Below are 25,947 nucleotides of genomic sequence, written 5' to 3' on the forward strand. Positions count from 1 at the left end.
CCTCTCGTCATGTGAGGAATTCAAGTCGTGGCTAGTTTCAGATTCGCCGATGCCATAAATTGAAGATGGTGTCTTCATTGCGGTAGCAGATATACATCGGAGTGATCGATCTCTTCTCCACCGGAGGAATAGGGCCATAAGCTGTCACTCCCTATAAACCCCCGTTGGCAGGTTGACCCTCCTATGGTAAAGTTAGAACTTTAGCACAAACGCCAAGGCAGAAAGCTGAGTTATATGCGACTGTCGATCTTTATCTATTCGAAGACGGGCGCCAGGATCCCGCTTATCACGTACAGTACAACATCCCCACCCGAAGCTCGTCATCGCAGCCCTCGTATTGCTCATATTGTTCCCATCGCTCGTATTGGCGTTGCTTTCCAAGGCCGCTAGTCTACTAATATCATTGGCCTATACTCCCAATAAGTTCTCGGCCGGTAGCCAACATGACGCAAGACGTGGAGTTTCACCCTAATCCCCTAGCACAAGGATCGCGCAATTCCACGTGAAAACTATGTGATGACGACTGGCCCATAGTCCAAATCAATGCTTATTTATGCTGGGCCCGAGCCTGGCCGCCGACAGAATTTGACGTTATCCCCCATTTCATAGCCATGGCGAATGCCGCCGGGGAAAAAGAGGCGAATAGTGCTACGGATCTCGCCGAGAAGGATGTCTCTGCTTCACCGTCTTCAGGCAGCATAGCAGAGTTCCAGGGCATCAATGAGCGAGCGCTGCTGCGCAAACTGGATATTCGGCTGCTGCCTCCGCTGACATTATTGTACCTTTTGTCCTTTCTAGATCGGAGTAATGGTATGTAAGATAGAAAGATGATATAATTCTCTAATACTGACAGCTGTTCAAAGTTGGAAATGCAAAGCTAGAAGGATTGACATCAGACCTGAAGATCTGTAAGTAGATGCTTCTCCTTTCGTCTGATGATCTTGCTCACCATGTGTTCGTAGCGGGCGACCAATACCTGAATGGCCTGACCCTTTACTTTGCTGGATATGTCCTCTTCGAGATCCCATGCAACATTATTCTCAAGAAGACAACTCCTAGTAAATGGCTTCCCACCCTTACCTTGGTCTGGGGTATTGTTGCAACGTTGCTCGGAATCGTCCAGAATTATTCTGGTTATCTATCATCAAGATTCTTCCTCGGAGTCGCAGAGAGTGGTCTTTTCCCCGGTGTGGTCTACTATGTCTCGATGTGGTATAAGCGCGAGGAACAGAACTACAGAATCTGTCTCTTTTTCAGTGCCGCAAGCCTTGCTGGAGCCTTTGGAGGAATCCTTGCTTGGGTAATTTCCCTAGTGTGCACTATTTTAACCTCATAAGACTAATATCCGACAGGGAATTGCGCACATGGAAGGGGTTGGCGGGTATCGAGGATGGCGCTGGATTTTCATCTTGGAAGGTTTATTGACGGTGGTTGTATCTGCGATCTCGTACTTCTGGGTATACGACTATCCCGCAACGGCAAAGTTTCTGACTGAGAAGGAGCGTGAGTTCATTATCTGGCGGTTGAAAAATGACAGCGATGCCATCCGCGACGAAAAGTTCACTTGGTCGGCTGTGCTGGATTCGTTCAAAGACCACAAAGTCTGGTTATACGCTCTGGGCTTCCACACCATGTCGCTCCCGATGTATACGCTTTCTCTCTTTTTGGTGAGCCCGACTGGTTCCGATCTTCACAGGTCTATCGTACGGCGATACTAACGATCGCCTAAGCCTACCATCATTAAGGAACTGGGCTACAGCGCCGCTGAAGCGCAACTGCTCTCTGTGCCTCCATATGCAGTCGCCTTCGTCCTCATGATCACAGTATCCATCTGCTCGGAAAAGACTCGCCTCCGGGCACCGTTCATGATGGTTTTCGCAGGCGTCGGCTGTATCGGCTACATTATACTTCTAACAGATCACCGAGCAGGAGTCTCTTATGTTGGAACGATCTTTGCCGCAGCAGGAATCTATCCCGCAGTCTCGCTCGTGTTTTCCTGGCCGGCGGCTAATGTCTCTGGTCAGACGAAGCGCGCCATTGCGAACGCTTTGCAGATTAGTATTGGGAATTGCGGAGCTGTGCTGGGCACTCAGTTGTACCGCGCCGAAAGTGCGCCGCAGTATTACCTGGGGCATGGCTTTGCATTAGGGTACTTGATAGCTAATATTTTCGCCATGGGGGGTCTCTGGTGGGTTCTGAAGAAAGAGAATCAGAAGAAGGCCCGGGTCAGGGATGAGAAGGGGTTGAGACCGTTTGTTGGGGATATTGGCGACGATGAAGGGGAATTCTTGGGTGATAAGGATCCCCGATGGGTGTTCCAGTACTAAGGCATGATGCAGAAACATGGCATCAGAATGTGTAGAGAAGGCTATGTTATAGCACTCATGCAGATGATAGGGTTACGAGTACGAATGATAATAATACAGAGCACTCTTCTTCATGTAACAAAATACAGAGGTTGATTCAAATAGTTCGATCTTGCTGGACACATATTATGGTTCAACAAGGATATGTATCTCCCTACTTTGACACGCACAGCCCCATGTAGAGGAGCGGACGCAACACGTGGAAGGCTTCAGAAGGATCTTGTCCAACTGTAAAGGCTTATTATTGGCATGAATTTTGACCTCGAATATCATTGAGCAAGAGACGGACGAGACTTCGAATATGCCGGACGGGGAAGAACAGAGTGAACGATCCAATGCTGTAGGTTAGTTCCACGAATGCTTGCTGTTGTTGACTCGCTCCCGCACTCAGGCATCATGCAGAGATAACATCACAATCTGTCGAACAGCGCGGAGGCGGGCGAGGAATTAGTATATAGTTGAATAGATACAGGCCAGCCCAAGGAATGTCAGATCCAAGTCATCTCGCCAGATGATTGGAAAGTAGTGTTTCCGACGGATGTGGTTTGTGTGCTCAAAAGCGAACCCAACCACCTCGGTAAGGAGGGCAGGGGTCGGGATTAGAACGAGCATGCATCGTTCTGGGTCTCGCGCTAAAATTTGCGAATGGAATGGATGTCCGTCCACAAGGGTATGTTGGAGACCGTGTATGTATGAAGTTATGAAGAAGAGAAAAGAAAGCAATCCACGCAAAAAAGAAAACTCGGCGGCTAAAAATTTGATTATGTAATACCACGTGATGCCACTAACTAACTACTGCGTACAATGTAAATAGTTCCTACCCTTGAAACCGTGTCTACGATCTACAAAAGGCTCCTTCTCATCACAACATAGGTTTCATATTGTTCTTGGATCAGTTATGCCGAAATATTCTCGTTTATTGCCACTTCCGGAGATCTTATACCAAAGACTTTCCGAAGAAGTCTACCAGCTTAGCCCCAGCCTCATCAACTTTGTCGTATAAGTCAGCGTGAGTAAGTCCATCGATAACAAATAGCTCCTTGGGGTCGTGAGCCTTCTGCACACCCTCCTCGCTCTGCCACTTCGTAGCGGCCTTGGTACCAGTGATCATAAGCAGGGGGCGTGGGCTGATCAAGTAGTTATGTGCGAACGCATCGAAGTTGGCCATGATATCCCAGCCCCTCGCCAAAGTGGTGTTGGTGGCACGAGGATGGAAAGCTCTTGGAGTACGATAGTAGCTCATCAAGTCCCTGAATGACTCGGGCATTTCAGCCGGCGCATCTTCAGGCTTCTCCGGGAGCATATGCACGGCAGGGATCTTCTCGCCTCCCAAATCGCTGTTGCGGTCTTTCCCAGCAGCCTCAAGCTGCGTTTTCAAGATCTCCCGGTTGGACGAATCCTTGTCAAATCCTCGGCGGGCCATTGTGCCCACACATACAGCTGCGGAGGTCGCGACAGCCTTGATGCGAAGATCTGTCTGGGCAGCGAAAGGAGCGTAGCCACCTGATGCACAGATACCCAGGACACCGATCTTGTTGGAGTCCACTTCTTTACGGCCAACAAGGTATGTCACAGCACACTTAATGTCTTCAACACGTTGATAAGGATCTTCTAAGTCTCGAGGCTCGCCCTCGGACTCTCCTTGGTATGCGGCATCGTAGGTCAAACAGGTGAAGCCGGCCTGGGTGAGGACTCGAGCATAATTGGCGGGGGATTGTTCTTTGATAGATGTCCAAGGATGAGCAATCACGATTGAGGCCCCCGCGCGATCGGGTGATCCAGCAACTGGAGGATAGAAGAGACCGGCGAGCTTGTAGGCTCGAGAGGGGAATGTAACTTTCTCGGGGGTTGACATTGTTCAAGGATAATAAGAATTAGATGAGTTCAAGATATTGCGATGTAATAATATTCTAGGGAGATTACGAGGGAATGGAGCTACTATTTATAATTAAATCGTCGACTTGAGCGCGGTACGGGAGTCCGAATAATTTCGGACTTGGGGAAGCTTTTCGGCGCCGTGGGGTTCTGGAACGCTGACGTCAAAGATTCCAAACCCTATGCAAGAAGCTCGACCGATCGCCAATCAAACTTGGGAGAAGCATACTCTGCGAAGAAAAAGCTGCGTGGTTAGACTGTTAAACTGCCTGGTGTCATAATAACATTCCCAAGTTCATCGGCAGGGATCTATCTATTGTATGTGGCTGTCCCTTTGGCGTAAGAGGATTTTGATCTTTCAAGTTCTCTCTATACTTAGTTCAAGGGGAATCCTCTACCTATTCTGATTTATACTCTATCCGGCCAATACTTCTGAATGATCACTTTCTTGTTGACTTTGCCCATTGCGTTGCGCTCAATGCCGTCCACAACCTTCAATACAGTTGGGACTTTGTAAGGCGCCATTTCGGTCTTCAGCACAGCACGAAGAGCCGGTAGATCCAGGGGATCATGCTATGATTCGTTAGCGAGAAAATGACCTTGGAGAGAATATGTCTTTCACTCACGCCTTCGCGGTACTTGACTACGGCAGCCACTTGTTGGCCCCATTCTTCACTCTTCAGTCCAACAACCGCAACCTCTTGGATTGCCTTTAGCTCCAGCATCTTGCGCTCCACTTCTAGCGCAGAGATTTTATAACCACCGGATTTGATCAAGTCTACCGATGCACGACCCTGGATGAAATATGCACCAGTGGAGTCACGCTTCGCGACATCGCCAGTCTTGAACCAGCCATCAGCAGTAAACTCTGCAGCCGTCGCCTCTGGCTTCCGCCAGTATTCAAGAAAGACATTGCCACCTTTAATCTCAATCATGCCGTCCTGATCGGTCTCCTCGATAATCCGGCCCGTCTCTTTCTCTGTCAAACGAACCTGGACGCCAGGTAACGGCCAACCCACACTACCATCCACCCGCTTTTCCACTTCAAGACCACAGCTTAGAGCCATTCCAATCTCAGTCATACCGTAGCGCTCCAGCAAGACCTGGCCCGTGATTTCGGCGAATTTTGCCTTAACAGGAGTTGGAAGTGCAGCAGATCCACTCACTACCAAGCGTAGGGCCTTCGCACCCTCGCGGGCTGCTTGTTCTTGGTCAGTGCCGCGAATATGGGTCTCAAAGTAGTCATTCAGACGGGAGTAGATGGTTGGCACAGCCATGAAGAGAGTCGATGAGCCGCAGTCCTGCCAGCGGCCCCAAATAATCTTCGGGTCAAATTTAGCGTGCATTTCCACTGTTGCCCCACTCAGGAAGCTCGCGGCAAGCCCGTTGATGATTCCATGAATATGATGGAGCGGGAGGACGTGTATTAATCGGTCTGAAGGGCTGTATTCCCACGCTTTCACCAGACAGCTCGCTTGGAACGTGACTATCTCGTGAGTGCTCACGCCGCCCTTCGGATTACCAGTTGTTCCCGAGGTATAGATCATGAGAGCCCGGCGACTGAGAGGAAATGCGGGAGTAAATGAGGGCAAAGAGGGTGCAGGGTTGCTGGAGAATGGATTTAAGCCCATGAATTGGATGTCAGTAGTACACCCGTCGCGGAGGGCAGGCCCTAATTTCTCAAAAGCAGGGTGTAGAATGATCAGCGATGGGTCTGCATCGCCCACGGTATATAGAAGCTCCTTGACAGGGTGACTGGTGCCTGTGTTGGTATAGATTAGTACTGAAGCATAGATCGTGGGGAAAGGGGATAGCCATAGCTTGCATCAACATACAAAGAGGCACAGCAATCCCACCAGCTGCCCAAATAGCCCACTGAGTCACCACGTAGTCGTAACCATTCGGTATCAAAAATGCGATGCGACGCTCGTCCAAGTCTTCTGGCGCCGAAAGGGCTAATGTCTCGAGAATCTGTTTGCGCAAGCCTGCTGCATCTTCTAGAAGTTGTGTGTATGTAAAGGATTGCTGTTTGGTTGCATCAACAACCGCATGCTTGCTTGGGTCGCTTTGCGCATGCTGTTGCGCTGCCAAGAAGATGGGGAGCGAGGGGAGGGGCATCGGAGCGTTGCTGCTGTATGTATAGAGTCAGGAAGGTAATCTCGAACTCGAACCAGTATGGAACCCTGAGTTTGAAGGAATTGGCGCAAAGAGGAGAAAAGACGTGATTATCGGAGTCCGGTCCACCCCCTGGGGCTCGGCATCTGCGCCGCGGGGGGGGGTGGCCCGTGGTGGGATTTCTGGGGTCGATGTTACTACAAAATTTACAATAGGGGAAGATCTACCTGTATCGCGTTTGAGTCTAAAGACCATACTCATGATTCGGCTCTCCTGTTTTCCTCCATATCCGCAGGGTTTCCCACCAATCGCCGGTTACGAATGTAGCTGCTCGTGACTGGAGCAAAAGCATTCTGGCGCACGAGCTGGCAAATCGGAAAAAGAGCCTCGGGGGCAAATATGCGGTTCATTGGTTTAGTGGTAATGTATGTAGCACTGCACGTGATCCTCGAAACCCAATCAGTTCTAACGGATCGCGAATAGGACGTCAGATTTTGAAAAGAAATCTTCTGAAAACCCCGGTTCGAACCCGGGATGGACCTCATATCTTTCTCTTTTTGCTTTTTGTTTCTTCTTATTTATCCCGATGTCCGCAAGCTTTCTTTTGGGTCTTATTTCGGAATCCAACTCAAACGATGAAAATAGCTGATTGAGAGAAAGGCCATGGCCTTCATGGCATGACCTAGTTATACGCAGTATGTTCGCGCTCTGGGGTAAGCTCCGACCTCGGGCGTAGAACTATACAGGTCACGTGTTGATGCTCCCAAATACTCGTCGGGTCTCCGAATCTCCGCAAGACCTTGGATCAGCCAGGATGTTCGTCCGAACGACCCTGCGGTGTGCAGCTCGCCGAGCGCCGCAGCTAGCATTTCTCCGAGCAGCTCGTTCTCTCTCATCTGCCCCTCTCATCCAAATCAAAGAGAGGCACCTTTTACCGTCAATATCCGACCGAGACCGATGCCGCAACCAATCCACCTCTATACCCAAACCTCAACTTCAGCCTTCCTTCCCATGGTTCGCCCGAGAACCCAAAGGAACTACAGCACTGGGCTGTAGTAGGGACCTCGGGGAGAACCGATCTACTGGATGTTTTGCGCGGTCAGCACATCTGTATCCCGCCAAGCGCACGATCTTATCCCTATCTCCTCTCCGACGAGATCGCCGCAAAGGATCCTCGCTTACGCTATGTGGGAGCCGCAATTCAATATATTGGTTTCAGTGGAGAAGGTTCCGGAGCCATTGGTGGCATACGTGGAGCATACCTGAGCGCGCGATATGAGAGTTTGCGGGAGGAGACCGATTGGACGGTAGAGCAATTCCTCCGGGGCCAAACATCGCTCAATCCCATAGAAGGTGAAGAGAACGGGACGGTTCGGGATGAAGCATTCCTGAAGGAAGTCATTACGGACCTGCGGCTATCGGACCTACTGGACATGCCCGTGGCGAACTTAAGCAACGGCCAGACCAGACGAGCTCGCATTGCCAAGGCTTTGTTGCAGAAGCCTGAATTGCTCCTCCTAGACGAACCTTTCAGTAAGTGAAATCTCATCCAAGCTCAATGGATATCGCTAACTATATGTTCAGTGGGTCTGGACCCGGCCACGGTCCGCAGCATCTCGAATCTGCTCCACCGCCTGGCTGAGAAGCAGGCTCCAAGATTGATCCTAGCATTGCGGCCGCAGGATACGGTCCCGGATTGGATCACTCATACGATTGTTGTCGGAAATAATCATCGAATTGCTCTGCAGGGTCCCAAGGAAGTCACTGAGAACACGTTGAATCTGTGGAAGCAGGTCACGATTGAAGACTCGAAGGAGCTCAAAGGCAAAGCGAAAGCGAAAGTAGTTGCCGAAGTAAATTCCCTTGTGGAATCCGGGGTCATAGACAATAAATTAATCGAAGACTTGACGTCGACGGGGGCCAAAAGGAGCACCATGGATCACGAAGTCCAGCAGGGCGGAGAGCCGGTTATTGAAATGGAAGGCGTTCGCGTTCAATATGGGGATAAAGTCGTCCTGGGGAACTGGACACAGAACATACGTGGCGAGGCTAAGGAGGGTCTCCACTGGCGTGTGCGCCGCGGCCAACGCTGGGCGATTCTTGGTGCCAACGGCTCTGGCAAAACCACTCTCTTGTCGTTGATCACATCCGACCATCCACAAACATATGCGCTCCCTGTCAGGTTATTGGGGCGGTCCCGGCTTCCGGAAGCAGGGAAGCCTGGCATCTCGATCTTTGAACTCCAATCTCGACTCGGTCATTCGTCGCCCGAGATTCATGCGTTCTTCCCCCGCCAGCTGACGATTCGCGAATCTCTGGAGTCTTCATTTGCAGACTTTTCTCTCCAAGCCAAAATTGACTCACGACCGCGACACCGATATCAGCGCTGCCCTCACATTTTTCAAGCCTGAACTAGACCCCACAGCCCAAAATTCAGAGGAGCAAGGGCCTCCTGTGATCTCAACAGACATGTTCCCCAAGCCGAATCGGCAAACTAGACGGCCACGAAGGAACCCGCCGCCATTTGTGCCAGAGGACTATTACGTTGAATATGCCGACAAAATCACATTCGGCCAACTCAGCACCGCGCAACAGCGCATTGTATTATTCTTACGCGCCTTGATTCATAAACCTGATATCGTCATCCTTGACGAGCCTTTCTCAGGTCTAACCGCCTCACAGCGTGAAAAATGTCTGCACTTTCTTGAACACGGCGATGCTCCGTATCCAATGATTAGACGCCGCAGCACAACAGTTCCGACAGAACGGATCCGCGGCCTGTCAGACGAGCAGGCATTGATCATGATCAGTCATGTGAAGGAAGAAATTCCCGACACGGTGCGGCACTTTATGCGGCTGCCATCGAACACCGCCGACGGAGAAGACGCAATTGATTTCCGTTCTGGATTCCTGAAGAGACGAAGCAACTTCCGAGACCCTGAAGTTTGGGGACATGCGTGGTCCCCAGCTAGCGAATTCAATGAGATCTCTCGCCGGGCAAAGCATCCCACGCGCGCTGCAGAGAACCCTCGACTAGTTGAAGATATGGAAGAATTTGAGTGGTACTCAATATAAGAGATAAAGGGGTCTTAGACGGGTGGAATTGATGTGGACTGTACAGTATAGACTTTGGAACGCCATTAGTGTCGTGCATTAATACGCCGTTCTGTCGCCGAGTGCATTCTTATTGCAGACACAAGAGACGTGCCATACCATCATCTTGATGTACTATCAACCTATTGGGCTACGAAGTGAGAAGCTCGACTGTTCTGTGTTTTGGTGGTTTTGCCCATCTGTACTCGTAGGCAGAGCGTACCACGATGGTGAACGGGAAGGCTTTTAGTCCTTTCATTCGGCTCAGGGCCAGAATGACCACTCTGGACTGTATAAGCTATACAATATCACATGAATTCTTGATCTGCCCTCTTCAAAGCCACTATAGTTCAGTTGGCAGCCCCTGTAAGGCCTCTATAACTGGGGGTCTGCAAGTTCCTGCTTTGCGAAAACACCCAAAGTAGCTATCTAACACCCAGGATAATAGACCTGGGGGCTGCGACCTCTCCGCGCTTTTGGTCATTAAGAGAGCAAAATAAGGGTGGCGCGTAAAACGTCAGGCGTGCCAGGCTGTGCGGGAACGCCATAGGCTAGCTCGGCGCGGTACGATCTCAGGCGTCAACGTGGGAATGATGATCCAATCATACATTGACGGAGTGGCTCAGACGGGCTATGCCGATTTTGTGGCTCTTGCGCATTGCCCCTTCAGGGTGAGGTGTTATGGAATCTTGAACACGGCATATGGGTCATAGTTGATATTCAGACAGGGCATCTACCAAAAACGACAGGCTATGAAAAATAAAATGAAGTACTCTCGATGACGCGGGGTATCCGGGGTGAAAACCAAAAGCATAACAGAACGACAGATGCAATCAAGAACGCAGCCACCGTCACATCAAAAGTCGTAGGTCGTGCCAAGCACAGAGTACTTCGACAAGATCTGACTTGCATCACGAGGACGGGCATGATGGCGAGACGGTAAGAAAGAGAAAAAAATAAAGAGATAATTGGGAAATTGGAGAAAAGAATGAAAAACTTCCGACCAGAAGTTGATGCGTCCAGCACACCCAGAATCTATTCGACTAGATCCAAGCGGATCGGCGAAGATTGCATAAATTCAGAGATAGGCAGGAGTAGAACGGTAGATAGAGTGTCTTGCACGTCTACGCCGGACTCTGCACGGAGCGTAAAGTATTGGACGTCCGTTTCCGCTGAGACATCCACCTGACGAGCATCTCGTCAAGCTGGTTATTCATCTCCTTAAGTCGCTTACTTTCTTCCTTGAAAAGGCGACCAGTAACGGGGTGGTCAGCGCCAGCCGGCGGAATGTTGGATTTGTCGTGAACAATTATGAAGAGGTCGCGAATGTCATTTTCATCATCCAAGTATGATCGTAGACTGGCATCACTCCAAGTTGGAGTGTCTACCGAAAGGGTAGATACAGAAGCCGGGGCAGGCTCGCTCCTCTTCGCGAGCTCGTTCACATCGATTTCAGGAGATGACGGCGGGGAAGGGGGAGAAATAGATCCGGCACGCTGGGCATATTCTGGAGTGATCCCAGGGGCAAGAATAGGAATGTGTCCATCGCCAGGGGAGATCCTGCCGGAATATTCGGGCTCTGGTTCGGGGCGCGCGGGTGCAGGTGCCGCCTGGGGAGTGAACTTTTGTGATGGGGAGGTAACGGATCTCTGGCCATTGGCTTGTTGCACCGGAGCAGGGGCTTCCTGGGGACCCCTCCACTGGGCCTCACTGGATGGCCGCCGCTCTTCTGGAGAGGCGAATGGGTCCTGCGATTCGAAAGGAGTGACATAAGCTTCATTTGATGGACTGGCTTGGCTGACGGGTGATGCCACCGATCCGCGGCTCTCGAAGCTAGCTGCGTCTTGCGAAGCCACACGTCGGATCGTTTGTCCATGCTCATTGTCTTTGTGCAATACTGGCGAAGTAGGAGACATCGTAGTAGAAGTTGGCGACATGGTTGAAGTGGAAGTGATAATTGGCGGTGGGTTCTTCTGTAATTTGGCGTTGGTGAACTTCTGCGGCTTGGCCTTCTGTTCTTGAGACAGAGACTCCATAGACTCTTTCGGCTGGGGGGAGGACCGAGACGAGGATTCAGAGGCCCGGAAGGTAGACTCGATCGGAGATGTAATAGATTCATCTACTTCCTCGTCGACGGAAGACTTCTTCTTGTCTTTTCGCTTGAACAGCCCACTAAGCATGCCTGACTTCTTTTCTTTCCGCTTCTTGTCCTCTTTGCCTTTATCGTGTGAGCTGCCTTTCTCGAGGGATTCTAGACTTGCACGGGGTTCTTGCCACTCTTTGAGCCCCCCGCTGCCGCTGCCGCCATTAGACTCGTCGCGCAGCAGGTTAGGAGTAAGGGAGATCTTCTTCGGCTCTGCAGTGTCGTCCTTGAAAAAGGAATCAGTATTGCGAACGGTGCCATTCCTGGACCGACTAACGATAGGTTCTTCGGAGTCAAAGAACTCTTCGCTAGATCGGCGGGCCTCGGCACTTGTTTGCTGTGTTGTGGTTTCTTGCTGTTCAGCAGATATATTGATTTCCACTTGCTCCACAGGCTTTTCCTTGTGGCCCTTGGGCCTAAGAGGCTCCACGACGATCTCCTCGGCCTGGTCTTGAGAATCCCCCTCTTCTGACTCGACAGTCTCTGTTTCGTCGTCGTTGAAGAAATCGCCATGCTCTGAATCTTCGTCGGACGAGTATTCTTGGTCGGATGCTTCGATATAAGTCGGCGCGGCGAAATTGACTGTCTTGGCATTCCGACGGCGCATGGCCTTCTTAAGGGGATTTTTGGACTTTTCGTTATTATCGCCGAGCATTGTCGCAGAAAGCTGTTCCAGTTAAGACACGAAAGAGAACAAGTGCGGCGAGAAAGCAAAACATACATCAACATTCCTGTGCTTATTCAATCTTGCGAGTCGTTCAGTAGGAGTTTCAATGTGCTCGGCTGGTAGATAACCTGTGTGACAGTAAGCAAACACAAAACTTGTCGGATGTAAACAATCATGAACGTAAATCGACTTACCGATACTGCCATCTTTAACCACGCGGACCAGCCACCAGTAGCTGTTACTGTCATCCAAGAGCACCATTGTATCACCCTTGGCCGCATTGGCCTGTCCATCAACAGTTGCGACAAAGTTGTGCAGTGCGTAGACAAACTCGAAATCGATGTCCTCTGCGTTTGGATCAGTATCGTCCGGCATGGTTAAACACCGCGCACGATGGGCAGATGTACGCACCGTCGTCAATCGAGGGAGAGCTAGATATTTTGTCCATCATATCATCATCCATGAGGTCGTCGCTCTCCATCTGCGAGGTCCCCATCCTCATTATTATAAGAAGCTCCGTTGTGATCCGTATCTACGTAGCCATCTATGCTATCGAGATACTCGTCGTCTCCGGGGCCGCCCATGATCTCCAATTTGGTGTCCCGTTCGGCATGGCGAATGGCCTGCTCTTGATGGGGAGCCGGCCGGCCGACCCCCAGTGGAGCAGTTGATTCGGGTTGCCTAGTGTGGTCCTGCGCAGAAGGCGCACCATGGTCCTGGAGATCCAAGGTATCTAGATCACAGTATTAGCGTACGGTCCCTGTGGCTGGTAGCTTCCACGGCCCGGGATTTCCATCACATACCAGCTCGAATGATTTGTGGTCTCGTCATGTTGCCAGATTGGGGATGTGGCGGTCGCGCGTCGGACCAAAGTGGAAGAAAGGTGGTTGGCGAAAGGAGGGCGGTCGGGGATCGAGGTTCATGGACGAGCGCACGAGACGATTAGAGGGAAACAAACGAATTCGTCGGACTTCTGCACGAGAACGAGAGGTGCCGAATCCAGGGCCTCAGTCGCAGGGAAATTTGGAACCCAGCGGGCTTTCCAGGGCAATAGTCGAATTGACCCTAAAAGAAAGACTGCACCTTGCACAACAAAGGTGGAGAAGGGGGAGGGGGGAGAGAAGGTTAGGGACGGCTAGGCGCACGGAGCAATAAGAGCACCCTGTCAAGGAGGGAAAGGAAAAAAACAAAAAGAAAGCAAATGAATGGAAGGGAACGAAGGTGAAGAACCTCCTGTACAACAAGGATTCAGGAGGACTGTCTAAACAGCCGCGCGCAAGGGGCGGCTAAATCTCCGTGTTCTTGGAAGTTACCCCGTTACCATCCACCCCTGAAACCAGGCGATAGGGCTTCTCCACTGCAGGCCCCAGTGGCCTGCTGCCTTACGGCCTGAGGCATAAAACTATATACTCTTGGTCCCAGGGTGTCTTTCAGTTCGAGGGGGTTGCATAATCACAAGTCTACAGCGCCGTGCGCATGAATCGCCGGAAACCGACTGATTCATGCTGCGAGCCATCAGGGACTAGCCGCGGTGAATACGAGGTACTCTCCGAATGACTGTTAACTCATCCCGGCTTTTCTCACTCTGGAATGAGAGACCCCACAATGAAGGCGCGGTATACTGTAATATCCGCTGGCTAAACTTGCGGTCGCTTAGGGTTAGTGATGAGGGCATCCAGGGTTGTCAGCCACGTGTCATTCCCGTGCGATGTTTTCTCCCCAGTTGCAGAGCGATTTAGAAATTGCCTAAATGACTCCAGCGTCTTTTTCTCGTAGAATTCATATCACTTCTGTTCCCTCGAGCTGGAAGCCGGGTTCTTTATCCTCAATCTGATAATAATGGCCTCGGGCATCTTGCGACTGGTCCTTGGGGATTCTACACAAATCCACTGAGGCTCATCACTGGCCTTTCATCGCCCGCGTCACCCCACTATGGCTCTAGTGGGGAGCCTGAACGCATATTGGGTGCCGTAAGAGTGATGCTCTTGACAAGGAGTACGGTCCTGTCATCCGGAATGCGCCTATTGATATTGTCACTCTAAACACCATTGCGTGAAGAATGGCGGCTACAGGAAGAGTCCCGTTTATCGCAACTACGATGCCAATAGATTTGAGACTATCGCTTCCCCTAATCCTGCTCACAGGATTGTGAGAGCTAAAGCCGTTGCCCCGATGTTCGATCAGCAAAATATCACTAAGGGAAGGTCTGCTATGCAAAAGACGATAGACCGCATGGTCTGTATCAGCTCTGTAGATGAAATGCACGTCCGTGGCTTTCCGCTTATTCCCGCCAGAACAGATATTGGCGTCGGGTTTTACACATTGCAATACAACCCTGGAGACCTCCCCAAGGTATTTTAGTTTATGCCGAGCGCTGGCTTGCGGCAATGCATCGCGTGAAAGCTGACTTAGGACGGTCAAGGTGGCGTGCTGAGAATTGCTTAGCCAGTCATGGACAAGGTTAAGCTTATAGAATAGTTAAACCCTGGGTCTTGATGAGAAAGTCGAACTACAATGTACAATGGCCCTAGAAAGTAGCTTCAGTGCCTAGTCGGTGAAATGTCATTTTCCCAGTGAGATTGAAAAAATGCTCCAACGTTGCACCGCGTTCATACTGCATGAGCCAAAAGTACCTGCGGGACTAGTGGCATGAAATCTGACTCGGATAGTTCGATCTCCAGCGGCTACTAGGAAATTCTAAGGAAATTCTACGGTATATCCATGTGGAAGCTTGAGTTTTGACGAGCAAAACTAAGTAAGACTCGGAGGCCAGAAGGCAGGCTCACAAGAATTTCCATTCATATCACATAGTGTGTATTCAGGTTTCTTTTCCCCTACCTTATAAATACATCGGGTGCAGCGCCAGATGCGCGTATGATCTTATGATCTAATAAAAATAGCCTCATTATTCGTAGGCACCATCGGCCCAATCAGCATCCACCGAACGTAAAGGCAAGCAATGTAAGGCCCACCTTCCATCAGGTGATCTACAGAGCTAGTCCTGATATGGACACGGTCAACCAGGGCAAACTCGCAGACCCGAATTTCCCCGGCTTTTCTTGGCTCTTCACTGCTGGCCAATCCTCTGGACATTCTTCTGTGACCTCGCCTTTGTACCCTTACACACGCCTTTTCTACATCTGAAATATTGAAGATCCCCCAGGACCTGTTTCGTCCTTATATTAACGCTTTTACTCTGCATGAATATTTGACGATCTGGCTCGAGCCCCGCTTTGTCTGCAACCGTCCCCGCTTTGCCCTCGAGTCCCATCAAAAATCACAATCGACAAGAGTAGGCGTGAAAGCAGAGAGTTCCCAGAACTCGACTGCAAGCCTGCCAAAGGCTCTCTTTTCATCACGTCGCTCAGTACATTGTTCTCCTCGGGGCCATGGCGTACCCAGAGAGACATGGAGTCGCCGGTCTAAAGATTGAGACATCATTTCACCAGCAGCGTGGAGAATGGTCCAGCGATGATCAGAGGAAAAGGATATCGACGACAGGTGGCGATGGTATCGACAACGACTGCACCAATCTATCTCATAATTACAGCGCGTATCGTCGCGATACTGATGAAGACCGCAGTGTTTTAAGAGATTTACATTCAAGCACCCCTCCCATCACCGTCCCCGCCCCGATGGTCGTCGCCAAGGAGACGACGAGTTCCCTCACAAGCCAGATGATATCCCGGGCTCGCCTTTGGATGATTACCTCCAGGGACGACGCCGCTCGATTTCTTTCAACCCAACAGTGTCCATTGATTCTGGCTTGGAACAACCACATGAGGAGCCACTCGCCAAGGGCGATGTCAAAGATCGGCCTCCACTGAAATTTGAATCGCGAACCTCCAGCCTTCGAAATGCCCTCTCACAAGATGATGAGCGAATGGCTCCGACTCCTGATCGCTGGGGACAGCATGCCGATCAATCCCCAGAGCAGCGGGGAATCCCGACCGGAAGCTCCCGCTCGCATCAAACGTTGAACTCAGAGACCGAGCCCACCACTGGCACTGAGCTAGAACACCCGACCTCTCTCACGTCGCTATCGACGGCATCGCCTATTGCAGAGGAGGTCCGGACACCACCTGGAAGCGTCAGAGATGATCTCTTGTCACCCCTTTACATCACCTCCCCGACTCAAAATCCATTCGCATCTCCTGAAGATCGAAGTTCCTGGTCAGGTGGTGTCGTGACGCCAGTGACTCCTTTTGGTAGCAAATCACGGAGCTCTGCGCTTGATCGCAGTAGCAGTCTACGAAACTCTATCCGACAAGGTTCTCGGCGGTCGACAAATTCAAGTGGCAAATCTCCTGCAAGCATGTTTTTATCCATGTGGTCCGGCTCGGGTCAGGCAGATGAACCAGCTGCTGCACAGCCCGATGACGAGGGCCAGTTGGTTGGCACCGACTATGTCCTTGGAAAACAAATTGGCTTTGGGGGCTTCAGTGTGGTGAAAGAAGCTTACAAAGTTCAAGACAAGGGCAGTCCGAAGAGGACGGCGGTAAAGATTGTGAAAAAGCAAGTGGCAGGTCGGACCGAGCAGGAGAACGAGGATGTGCAGGCAGAATTCGACCACGAGGTCCGGGTCTGGCGCTACCTGAGTCACCCTCATGTCTTAGCTCTTGATGCAGTCTACGAGACAGACTACGCCACGTTCTGTTTCACCAAGCTTGCTATTGGTGGAACTCTGTTCGATTTGGTCCGTCAAAACCGAAAAGGCCTTGAGCCTGCCCTAGCCAAGAAATATACGTACCAACTAGCCAGCGCCATCCGGTACCTTCACGAGGACATCCACGTCGTACATCGCGATATCAAACTTGAGAACTGCCTCCTCGACCCTATCGAAAACCCTGATGGCACAGTCTCTTCAACGCTTGTTCTCTGCGATTTTGGAATGGCTGAATGGATGTCAACAGATCATGGTGGCGACAGCCCCGACCCTTATGATGATGTTGCAGACCGTCCTCCTCCGACCAAAATGGGCCCCGCAGGCTCCAGTACCAGTGTGGCTGGCAGCCTAGAGTACGCATCGCCTGAGCTTCTGCAGTCCACTGGCGGTGTCATTCACCCCTCCGTCGATATCTGGGCATTGGGTGTGATCATATATACCGTGATTGTCGGGTCACGGCCTTTCCAAGACTCCTTTACACCTCGCATCCAGGCCAATATTATCAATGGTATATGGGATCGTGAGTCTCTTCTAGGAGATACGACAGATGAGCTTCTCCAACAAGACCGCCGGGATGCTCTTGAATTAGTCAAGGGCTGTCTTGAGATGGATGTTAACAGAAGGTGGACGATTCGCAGGGTGCTCGAATCTGCCTGGTTAAAGGAAGTCGCAGAGCCCTCCGAAGATCACACACCAGAATCTATGTGGAGAATCTAAACCGTCTGTCTCGCCTTTCTATGCTTGCCTATGGTCGGTCAAACCTCGAACGATTTTACGATTGTTACTGCCGCGTTTTATGACTATTATCTACTAGCGCTTTCAACGGTGTGCTGGTGTTTTTGCTTACCTTTCTTTCTTTTGCTTTTTCGATGACAATACCCCTTCGTTTTCTTGATATGCGGATGCTTCCTATTTATGCATCTGTCCAGGTCTGCCTTGATGGACTGGCCATATTCATGCGGAACTTGGTAATTATGACGAGCATGGCGTTCAATACGGGCATCGAGTTGCTGTTCTATTTCCCATTTTGCTTTCGATGTCTTGTACTCTATTTGATTGCTGATTTGGGTCGTACATCCTGATATTTGCTTCTCTACTCTGGATACCCTGGATGGCTGGTCCATTAGGAACAAAATCAATCCTTATTTATCTTATGTCCTTGATAATCTTATTGGAGGCCCCCGGGCCTCCAATAAGTCCAGTTTATTTCACTTGAAGTTGCTCTTGGCCAAATAGCGCATCCATTCACGTGGCTTTCTGAGTAGACCTTCAACGATGGGCCGAACCAACATCTAAAGGATTTCATCTTCGACAGTTCTTTTCAGGAGCGCATTCCCTCACCCAATAGAATCGTCTTCGATCCACAGCTGATACGCCGAGGTAGCAAGCGTACACTCCAGTGTGTGAAGCACGCCCACAGCCAAAGCTCGAAGCACACAATTCCAACTTGCTTATTCGAGTTATTATCACCAAGTTGACCAAAGCTGTCGTCCGGGCATACGCCCCTCACGCCTCTCTAAACACGCTAGCACAGACCATCGAGCAGGCAATTTCGGTGGACGAATGCTGCTTTGCAGAAGCCTCGTCAATAACCTCAATACCGACGGCTAGTAAGTTTGCAGGTAAAGACCTGCGCCCAGAGCTGATTGAGCCTCAAACGGCCACCGTGAATTTTGTTCCTGCTGGTGGAATTCCTCTCAAGGCTGAGGGAGAAATCGACAGCAGTGATCTCGTCTGAATAGGCGAGGTTTTCCATCCCAATCCACACAACCCCAACAAAACGTACGTAACAGCCTCATGGGCATCCTGGGCCCTACTTGTACTAGTATGAGTGATAGTCCACTTACATTATCAGTAGCATCTAACTAGCGTGGACGGGACTCAACACGCCAACAAATCTTACTAGTACAGAGTTTGTTTCATGTGTCTGAATAAGTTCCAGGAGACTAATATACATATAGAATTTGCTCATAGGCGCAGGGTAAAACTGAGAGGGAGCCTCTAATACGGGAAAAAAAAAAGATCCACCACTCAAAAAAAAAGGTCTACCAAAGTCTGTTCTCCGGCAAGACCTTCTCCTTCTTAACACCAGCCGCACTCTTGCGCTCCTCAGGAGCCCGGAAGAACAGACTAGGTCCCTCGGAAGGCTTGAGCAGATGGCTCAGATACCCTCTGTGCGCCGGGTCACGGTAGTACTCGATATCGCGACGGCTCGTAGGGTCCGGCAGACGATACCGAAGGCCCTTCTCCTTCATGATAGTCGATTCGAGCACGCCGTCCGGCGTCGGCTCGATGCCAGCAGCTTCCAACAGCGCCTTGGGGCCGCTGTCCACAGACCATTGCATGGAGATGAAGGGGTGGGTCTCCTTTGCAACGATGTGTCGGAGGGCCGCGCGGGTGTAGAAGCGTGTTGTGACTGTTCCGCCGACGGCCTCGATGGCGGAGATGGCGGAGGCAGAGGCGCGTGACACTACGAGGTGAATCGGCTGTTTGAGGGCGGAAGCGCCGTCGCCGAGCACCTTGACACCGTCTTTGTAGTGGTGGATGCAGTTTGATTTGGCTAGCTCGCGCACTGTGATGGGTTTGGAGGGGTCGAGGCGTTTTTGGTCGATCCAGTCTTGGATTCGGGAGAGGTTGACGGGTGCCATGTCAGGGGCCAGGCTGTGGACGGGGTTGTTAGTAATGGTTTGGTTCGCCAGGTATTTACAGTCATCTTGTTCAACGCCATCGATCTGAACTACGGAGAGAAATAGAACGGGGGAAGACGGGGGAGATAATCGTACAAGTTGTTAAAGCCCCGTTCACCATGGACGATGATATCGGGGGTCTGACCACCCGTGAACCCGGCAGGGACTTTTCCGTGCTGGTTTTGACCCTTGTGACCGCGTCCGGAGGTTTTACCCTTGCCTGAGGCTGGACCTCGACCACGGCGGATACGTTTGTTGTAGGCGTCGGAGTTGCTGAGCGAAGAGAGGATCGAGGCATTGCGAGTTTGCTGGAGTTGTGGGTTCAAAAAAGCCAGCGGCGAAGTGTGCTGCAATGGTCGCACCACATATTGCTGAAGCTGCTGGGGCAGCCCCATGAGTCGAGGCGTCATGGCTGTGATCTTTGCGCCGTGGAAGTGGTTGTTGCGGAAGACGAGATCTTTGATGTCGGCCGGAAAAACAACGGCCCGTATCACCGCGCCCAACTATCAGACCGTCGAATATTTGGATCCACTGGCAGTCAACGGGCAGTCGAACAGGAAATACCATGACCCTAGGTATGTTTCGAAGATTTGAAAAATGCTGTTTCCTTTTCTGGGGATCCTCAGCCTTCCTCTCATAGACAGGTTGTAAACATGGTCAATTGAAGTTGACATAATCCCCACAGATAGTCACGACCACTGAAGGCGACTCAGGCGAGCGGTACTGGCGCTCTCACTCTTGGATCGCAATCCGCAGAACTCGAAGTAAGCCCTCTCCTATCACGTCTCAAATTCACCTAAATCCCATACCAGCCTCATTATTGAGCTTCACGGGCCTCCAAGCGCATTGAGCCGAAGACCAAGTCATGAGCGAGCTATCATCTCAGAGCTTGAACATCAAAGCTGGATTCAAATCAAAGAATCCCGTACCGTCATTGTCCAAAGCCTGGAGGTTCTTGATCTATCCAACTCCCAAGAGGCTAGTGTAGCTCTTCCTCTATCTCAGATTCTTCCCTTAGCCTTCTCCTTCGTTTACCAACTTCTCTCTCAACCTTTGTTGAAATGGCACCAGGGAAGCTTATCATACTCTCCTACGACGGGCTATCTATGACTTATCATTCCTTGATTATACTGGAAGGTCGTGATTTTGACAAATATTCTACTTATCTAAGAGCTCAATTCAGAGCCCTCAGACCGGAAACCAAAAACAAGCCAGTTTCCTGGAATAGTGGCTGCCTTATCTGGGACATGACTGAAGTTCAAAAAAATGTCATTCAGAATCCTTCGCTAAACACAAACTTGCCAGAAATTGCTATCTGGTGGCTTGATATATCCAAAGCACAACAGCATGGTATCTTATGGAGATGGGATTTGAACCATAGGGCCATGAAATCAAATCCACAGCTAAATCATACAGGATCATGGTGATGCAAAATCAGAGAGGGACTTATCGTGGAGATAATCAATGTATGCGCGACGATGAGACGATGACAATGATGAGGAGGGGACCATTTCGGGATATAACACATATTCAGGATTACGATATAGAAGTCGGAAAAGCAGATTTCTTGTCATATCGCCGGTCAATATCTCTAAATCCACAAACATGGAACAGGTTTATGAGTCAAAAGAAATGCGTGGGAGACCAAAGCTTGACTTCATCGGATATTTCACTGATTACATCCTACAAATTTCTGGAAGTGCGAGTCATGTTGCGCAGCAGAAACCTAGAGAGATGACAGGGAAGTTCGACCACGCCCCATCCTGAGAAGGGCTCAAAACCAGGACTACTACAATGAAACAAGCAAGAAAGGAATGGTAACAATCTTCAACAATTCAAACTCCACTGGTTGAAGATACTCCTCCAAACAAAAGGACTAAAAGCAGAATGAACTCGAAACACACTACCCCATGTACTGCAGCCTAGACGGCTAGCAGAGGGATCTCAAGGTGGTCAACGGGTGAACTCACGGAGCAGTCGTTCGATATGGGGTTCATTCGAGAGCTTACACCTTACACGCGCCTACCCTGTCCCGCCTATTGGTGGTTCTGAAACCCCGGAGTACCAGGTAGACATGGTTATACTCTTTCGGATTTGAAGATCTCCTGAGCGCAGAGTCATTATACAGCTCTACCATCCAGAATCGGCCACCCGCAGGCACGACTGTAGACTACAGGAGGAACCCCGGCGCCAGTTTGCTATCCAACCTTCCGTCTCAAGCATGACACTACGTCATCCAGCTATCCGCGAGATCATTATCACCCACTGGTGTCTAGAATGGTATGCCAGTACTAGGTTGCGAACTCGGCATGCGCTGCCAGCCTGGTTCGAATATGACCAGCGGAGAAAATATCACCTTAACTGTCGGAATTTTGCTGTATACTGCAGCCTTGAAGATTGTGATGATTTAAGTCCAGCGATGGCAACTGGCCTACCAGGGGACGTGACATGGGAACAAGTCGCAAGTTGGAGCGACGATACCTGAAGGCTCGCCCGAGGGAAAAGAAAAAGAGGGAGGGAATCTTACGATAATAGTGCACTCAATGGTGGCGCAAGTGACGCCGATGAAGCCAGCTTCTGATACACATACTACGACAATAGAAGGCTAGAAGAGAAAAAAAAAAAGTACGGCGAAGAAATCTAGTATCTTGTTGTTCTGCCAGATTTTTGTCAGGTCAACTCCATAAGATGCAAATGCAGCCAAAGCCGGACAGGCCATCAGCGACTAGAGCAATAAAAACCGCCAGAGTAAGCAATCCCCATTATAGGCTGTCAGTAGGCGTACAACGGGGAGCCCTTCTAAAGAAACGCCACATGAATGCTATGATGCAAAGAATTCCTATACAGGTAATAATAAAAAAAGAGATTCTCGAGGAACGTGGTGGCGAGAATGCGAGTAAAGATGAATATCGGAAAAAGGTTGTACAGTGAATAGGAGGGTTTTTTGGTCGTGAGTCGTAGCGCAGTCACATCGTCAACAAGGAGATGATAAGACATTCAGCCAGAGAATGTCTGAGAGGGAGTGTAGAAAGGTTGGGGGGACGTGGCTCTGATACCACGGGTCCGATGGGATATATGGCAGCAAGCCTGTCTTGCGGTCGACCGAGCCCTTGCTCAATGGCTGGTAGTGCATATGGTCGAAGGGGACACTGCGTTGCTGCTGCATCGACGCGGACGGAGGTGGGATCAATAGAGTCGAAACCGAGCGGACTGGTCGGTAGGGAGAGTTGCGGTTTGCAAGGAAGAAGGACGGGGAGAGGTGAGTCTGAGGCGTGTGGACCGAATATGCCGACACAGCTGGGGGAGACGGTCGACGACGATACTCCATAGGGAGTCTGAGGAAGACGGCCCAGATCGGGGAGCGTGGGGTGGTTGTAGATGGTCGATGCCACAGGTGGCAGCGATGCGGAAGGCATTTGCTGAGACCAGTTGGGTGCACGACTGTACGCGGATGGCATCATCGACGGGATCGGCAGCTGTGAGGATGCAGTGGTCGGAATGGATTGTTGCATGGGGTTGGAGGTGGCAGGGAAATTGGGTGGAGGAAGACGAGACAGGCCAGCGGGTGCCGGTTGAGAGACAGGGGCAGAGGTTGGTGTGAGGACCGGAGGTAAGGATGCAGCGGGGTTGAGGTATTGTGATGGAAGGGAAATGGAAGCTGGCGTCGAAGCAGTATGAGCTGGTCGCGAAACCCGTTTCATGGGCTGGTGCTCGCTTTCCTCCTCGCGGGTGCGCTTGCGAGAACCACCGGGGGCGACCTCGCCCACCTGCGACATGGGGTATGGTAATGCAGGAGTAGGTGCATACCAGTTGGGCTGAGAGGGCGGACGGAAATCGCCTGGAGGCGAAGGCAACTTCGAGGATGGCGAAGTGGACTGCAGTCGTGGTGGCGAGATGCGAAGGATTGGTGGCTCGGACTCGACGGGGAGCACAGAGGCGGCGTTAAAATAGTCGCCGAAAAGACCGAGCTTGGTGTGCCAGCGAGCCCATTCGGCCTCCGAGGAGAAGAGGTCGTAACGGATGTTGCTGAGGAACTCAACCTCCATGACATGGATTTCCTGCACTGCGATCCCCGAGACCTCGGCCCAAGTCTTGTTGGTGTAGGTGTTATCGTCCAAAACTGTTGATGAGGTCAGCATGGCGGGTCCAATCAGCGCCCGGGCGGTGAAGCGATAAGAGACTCACATTTATTGCCGAGCATCAGCGCGACCGTCATCAGCCGAAATTCACTCCCTTTCTTCCCTTTGACGCTGGAATTGAACTTTTTCAGCCGGTAAATGAAGAGAAGAGCCAGTAAAATCACATTTTGGCTGACTTGAGTGGTAGACAGAATCGTGGAGACCCATTTCTGGAACCCCGGGGTGGGTATCGCCTCCGCGAGAAGAGTAGGGATTGAGTGTCGTCGGTCTTCGATAGCTTGGAGCTTTGAGGTCTTTTCGAACCAGAAAAGACAAGTCATCTATTCAATACTCCGTCAGTCTTTCAAGGTCCGTCTTTCGTCTCAGCCTGAGTACTGTCAATATCCACATACCTGAGCTGCAAATTCCGCGAGGCTGCCTTGACTAGCGTTTATAGTCGTGGGAATTTGTAATTGTGAGCCACTGCTGGATCCGGTCGTCTTCTTGGGCACAGGGTCCGTCGCGGGGGCATCGTTGGCGGGGACGTGGACTTGTGGCTTCATGGCAGGAGCCATCGAAGAGGAACTTGAATCATAGTGGTTCCGTGGAGGAGCATAGAGATGAGAGGACATTCCATGAACATTCCCTCCATGTGGAAAATGCGGCATCGCGTTGTAGGTGACTCCGGTCATATCGCCGGGAGGTGTTGGCAGACCGTCACGGAAAGGAGCAGTCCAAGAGCCCCCAATCACCGGTTTTGGCGGACAGGACTTCTGGGCACTCGTGTGGTAGGCTGGAGACGAAGGACCCGGGAAGGAAAATTGGAAGTCCAACGGTGGCAGAGACATGGGGGAGAGCTGTGGGGGTATAAACGGATAGAGAGGTTGACCCATATGGGATATGCAGGCTTTGATCGCTGATAGATGTCGAGAGGCAAGCAAGCCTAGTTCACCTCACTGGTCCATAGTCTCTTTAATATCACTGTGAGAAATCCCAGTAGTAACAGAAGCTGGGGCAAAGGAAAAAGAGCATTCGAAGGAAAGGCGAGGATGAAAAAGAAACCTCGTTCGAGCCGGTTCACTATATGGAGTTACCCAATTGCAGGACTAGAGTCAACGAAGCAAGTGGAGCCAAGGGGGGCGATGGAGGCTGATCGAGGAGGCAATAAAACGAGATAATGAAAGAAATAATGGTTCACAGTCTTCACTTGCTCCCAACGGCAGAATGATCTATATGGAAACGGCCAAGCCAGGCCCATATAAGGATGCAGTGAACTAAACCAGGAGAGAAGGGAACCACTGCAAAATGAATGAGCCAGTCATATTCACGTTAAAAAATGTAAAACCCCAAAAAAGGAACGGTCACGGCCCGGGAAAATAGGAAACAGGAAAATACAATTAAAATAATTGACTTCCCAAGAAACTATGAAGTCAAGGCATCATCTGTCTTTTTTCAGAAATTTCTTACCCTTTACGGGGACACCTATTTTGGGTGGTTTCTTTTTTTTTTCTTTTTTTAATTTCAGGTCTGGAATTTTTTGGGAATTTTCTTTTCCGTTACCGTAGCGGGTAGGCCAATAGGAAGGTCTTGCTGGGCCCGGCGCAGCGTGAGCGTACCAGAGTTTGACCCGGACGCAGGTCCAGAGTTGATCCTCCCCTTGTTTAGGCCAATCTAGATGGATTCTGCGAGCTTCAGAGCATTCAAAAGTTCTTTGCTATGCTATTATTATGACTGGAGCCTTCCACTCCCAACAGAGGCATTTTTAGCCACCTTTTCAGGCCCTCTTGCTATTCTTAGGGAGGGGCAAAGAGCATAAATTACCGGATGTCATGGCCAGTTACAAGTGGATGCACCAGAAATGGTAGGTCGCAGAATAATGTTTACGGAGGTCACTGGTCCCGGCAGTACAGAGGCGGAGCAGGGCGGAGGGATGGTCTACAGTAGCGCAGAATGGGGGGGGACAGGAAAAATTATGGGTCAGGTTAGGGCAAAGGCAAAATGCTAGGCTACGGAGGAAAGAAGAAAATCCATTTCCAAAAAACCGAGAAATTGGAAATTGGAACAGGTTCAGAATATCGGAGGACAGATCCAAGACTGCTGGGGGGAAAGCCCCTAGTGCTATGTAAGACCCATATCAGATCCGACAATCAGGGCTGGTTTAGCGTGGTTGCAACCGTCGGCCCAATGCCTCATAGGAGTAAAATTACCAGGTATGAT

General features: G+C 50.7%; 8 protein-coding genes across 8 annotated transcripts; 3 read left to right on the plus strand and 5 right to left on the minus strand.

Annotated features, from left to right (window-relative positions):
- Positions 1-611: 611 nt before the first annotated feature.
- Positions 612-2,327, plus strand: N7468_007424 (uncharacterized protein; the record flags this gene model as incomplete). Its single annotated transcript, XM_058476720.1, has 5 exons — positions 612-810; positions 864-908; positions 963-1,300; positions 1,353-1,667; positions 1,731-2,327. The coding sequence occupies 5 exons, from the start codon at positions 612-614 to the stop codon at positions 2,325-2,327; spliced, it is 1,494 nt and encodes a 497-aa protein (XP_058329610.1).
- A 976-nt stretch (positions 2,328-3,303) lies between these two features.
- Positions 3,304-4,221, minus strand: N7468_007425 (alpha/beta hydrolase; the record flags this gene model as incomplete). The annotated part of the gene is made up of 1 exon (XM_058476721.1): positions 3,304-4,221. The coding sequence occupies one exon, from the start codon at positions 4,219-4,221 to the stop codon at positions 3,304-3,306; it is 918 nt and encodes a 305-aa protein (XP_058329611.1).
- Positions 4,222-4,649: 428 nt separating this feature from the next.
- N7468_007426 (acyl-CoA synthetase) lies at positions 4,650-6,359 on the minus strand (the record flags this gene model as incomplete). The annotated part of the gene is made up of 3 exons (XM_058476722.1): positions 4,650-4,814; positions 4,868-6,003; positions 6,077-6,359. The coding sequence occupies 3 exons, from the start codon at positions 6,357-6,359 to the stop codon at positions 4,650-4,652; spliced, it is 1,584 nt and encodes a 527-aa protein (XP_058329612.1).
- Positions 6,360-7,170: 811 nt separating this feature from the next.
- N7468_007427 (putative ABC transporter) lies at positions 7,171-9,431 on the plus strand (the record flags this gene model as incomplete). Its single annotated transcript, XM_058476723.1, has 4 exons — positions 7,171-7,193; positions 7,357-7,889; positions 7,941-8,676; positions 8,741-9,431. 4 exons carry the CDS (start codon positions 7,171-7,173, stop codon positions 9,429-9,431), a joined length of 1,983 nt encoding a protein of 660 aa, XP_058329613.1.
- Positions 9,432-10,573: 1,142 nt separating this feature from the next.
- N7468_007428 (SH3 domain-containing protein) lies at positions 10,574-13,090 on the minus strand (the record flags this gene model as incomplete). Its single annotated transcript, XM_058476724.1, has 6 exons — positions 10,574-12,259; positions 12,314-12,387; positions 12,454-12,606; positions 12,671-12,740; positions 12,796-12,992; positions 13,063-13,090. 6 exons carry the CDS (start codon positions 13,088-13,090, stop codon positions 10,574-10,576), a joined length of 2,208 nt encoding a protein of 735 aa, XP_058329614.1.
- A 2,558-nt stretch (positions 13,091-15,648) lies between these two features.
- N7468_007429 (serine/threonine-protein kinase) lies at positions 15,649-17,642 on the plus strand (the record flags this gene model as incomplete). The annotated part of the gene is made up of 2 exons (XM_058476725.1): positions 15,649-15,841; positions 15,910-17,642. The coding sequence occupies 2 exons, from the start codon at positions 15,649-15,651 to the stop codon at positions 17,640-17,642; spliced, it is 1,926 nt and encodes a 641-aa protein (XP_058329615.1).
- Positions 17,643-18,970: 1,328 nt separating this feature from the next.
- On the minus strand, positions 18,971-20,022 carry N7468_007430 (mitochondrial 54S ribosomal protein uL15m; the record flags this gene model as incomplete). The annotated part of the gene is made up of 2 exons (XM_058476726.1): positions 18,971-19,586; positions 19,709-20,022. 2 exons carry the CDS (start codon positions 20,020-20,022, stop codon positions 18,971-18,973), a joined length of 930 nt encoding a protein of 309 aa, XP_058329616.1.
- A 2,556-nt stretch (positions 20,023-22,578) lies between these two features.
- N7468_007431 (uncharacterized protein) lies at positions 22,579-24,623 on the minus strand (the record flags this gene model as incomplete). The annotated part of the gene is made up of 3 exons (XM_058476727.1): positions 22,579-23,732; positions 23,798-24,071; positions 24,144-24,623. The coding sequence occupies 3 exons, from the start codon at positions 24,621-24,623 to the stop codon at positions 22,579-22,581; spliced, it is 1,908 nt and encodes a 635-aa protein (XP_058329617.1).
- Positions 24,624-25,947: the final 1,324 nt, after the last annotated feature.

This window comes from Penicillium chermesinum, assembly GCF_028974085.1.
Source record: "Penicillium chermesinum strain IBT 19713 chromosome Unknown utg000005l:1.0-4115287.0:1.0-4118363.0, whole genome shotgun sequence".
In the NCBI taxonomy this organism is placed as follows: domain Eukaryota; kingdom Fungi; phylum Ascomycota; class Eurotiomycetes; order Eurotiales; family Aspergillaceae; genus Penicillium; species Penicillium chermesinum.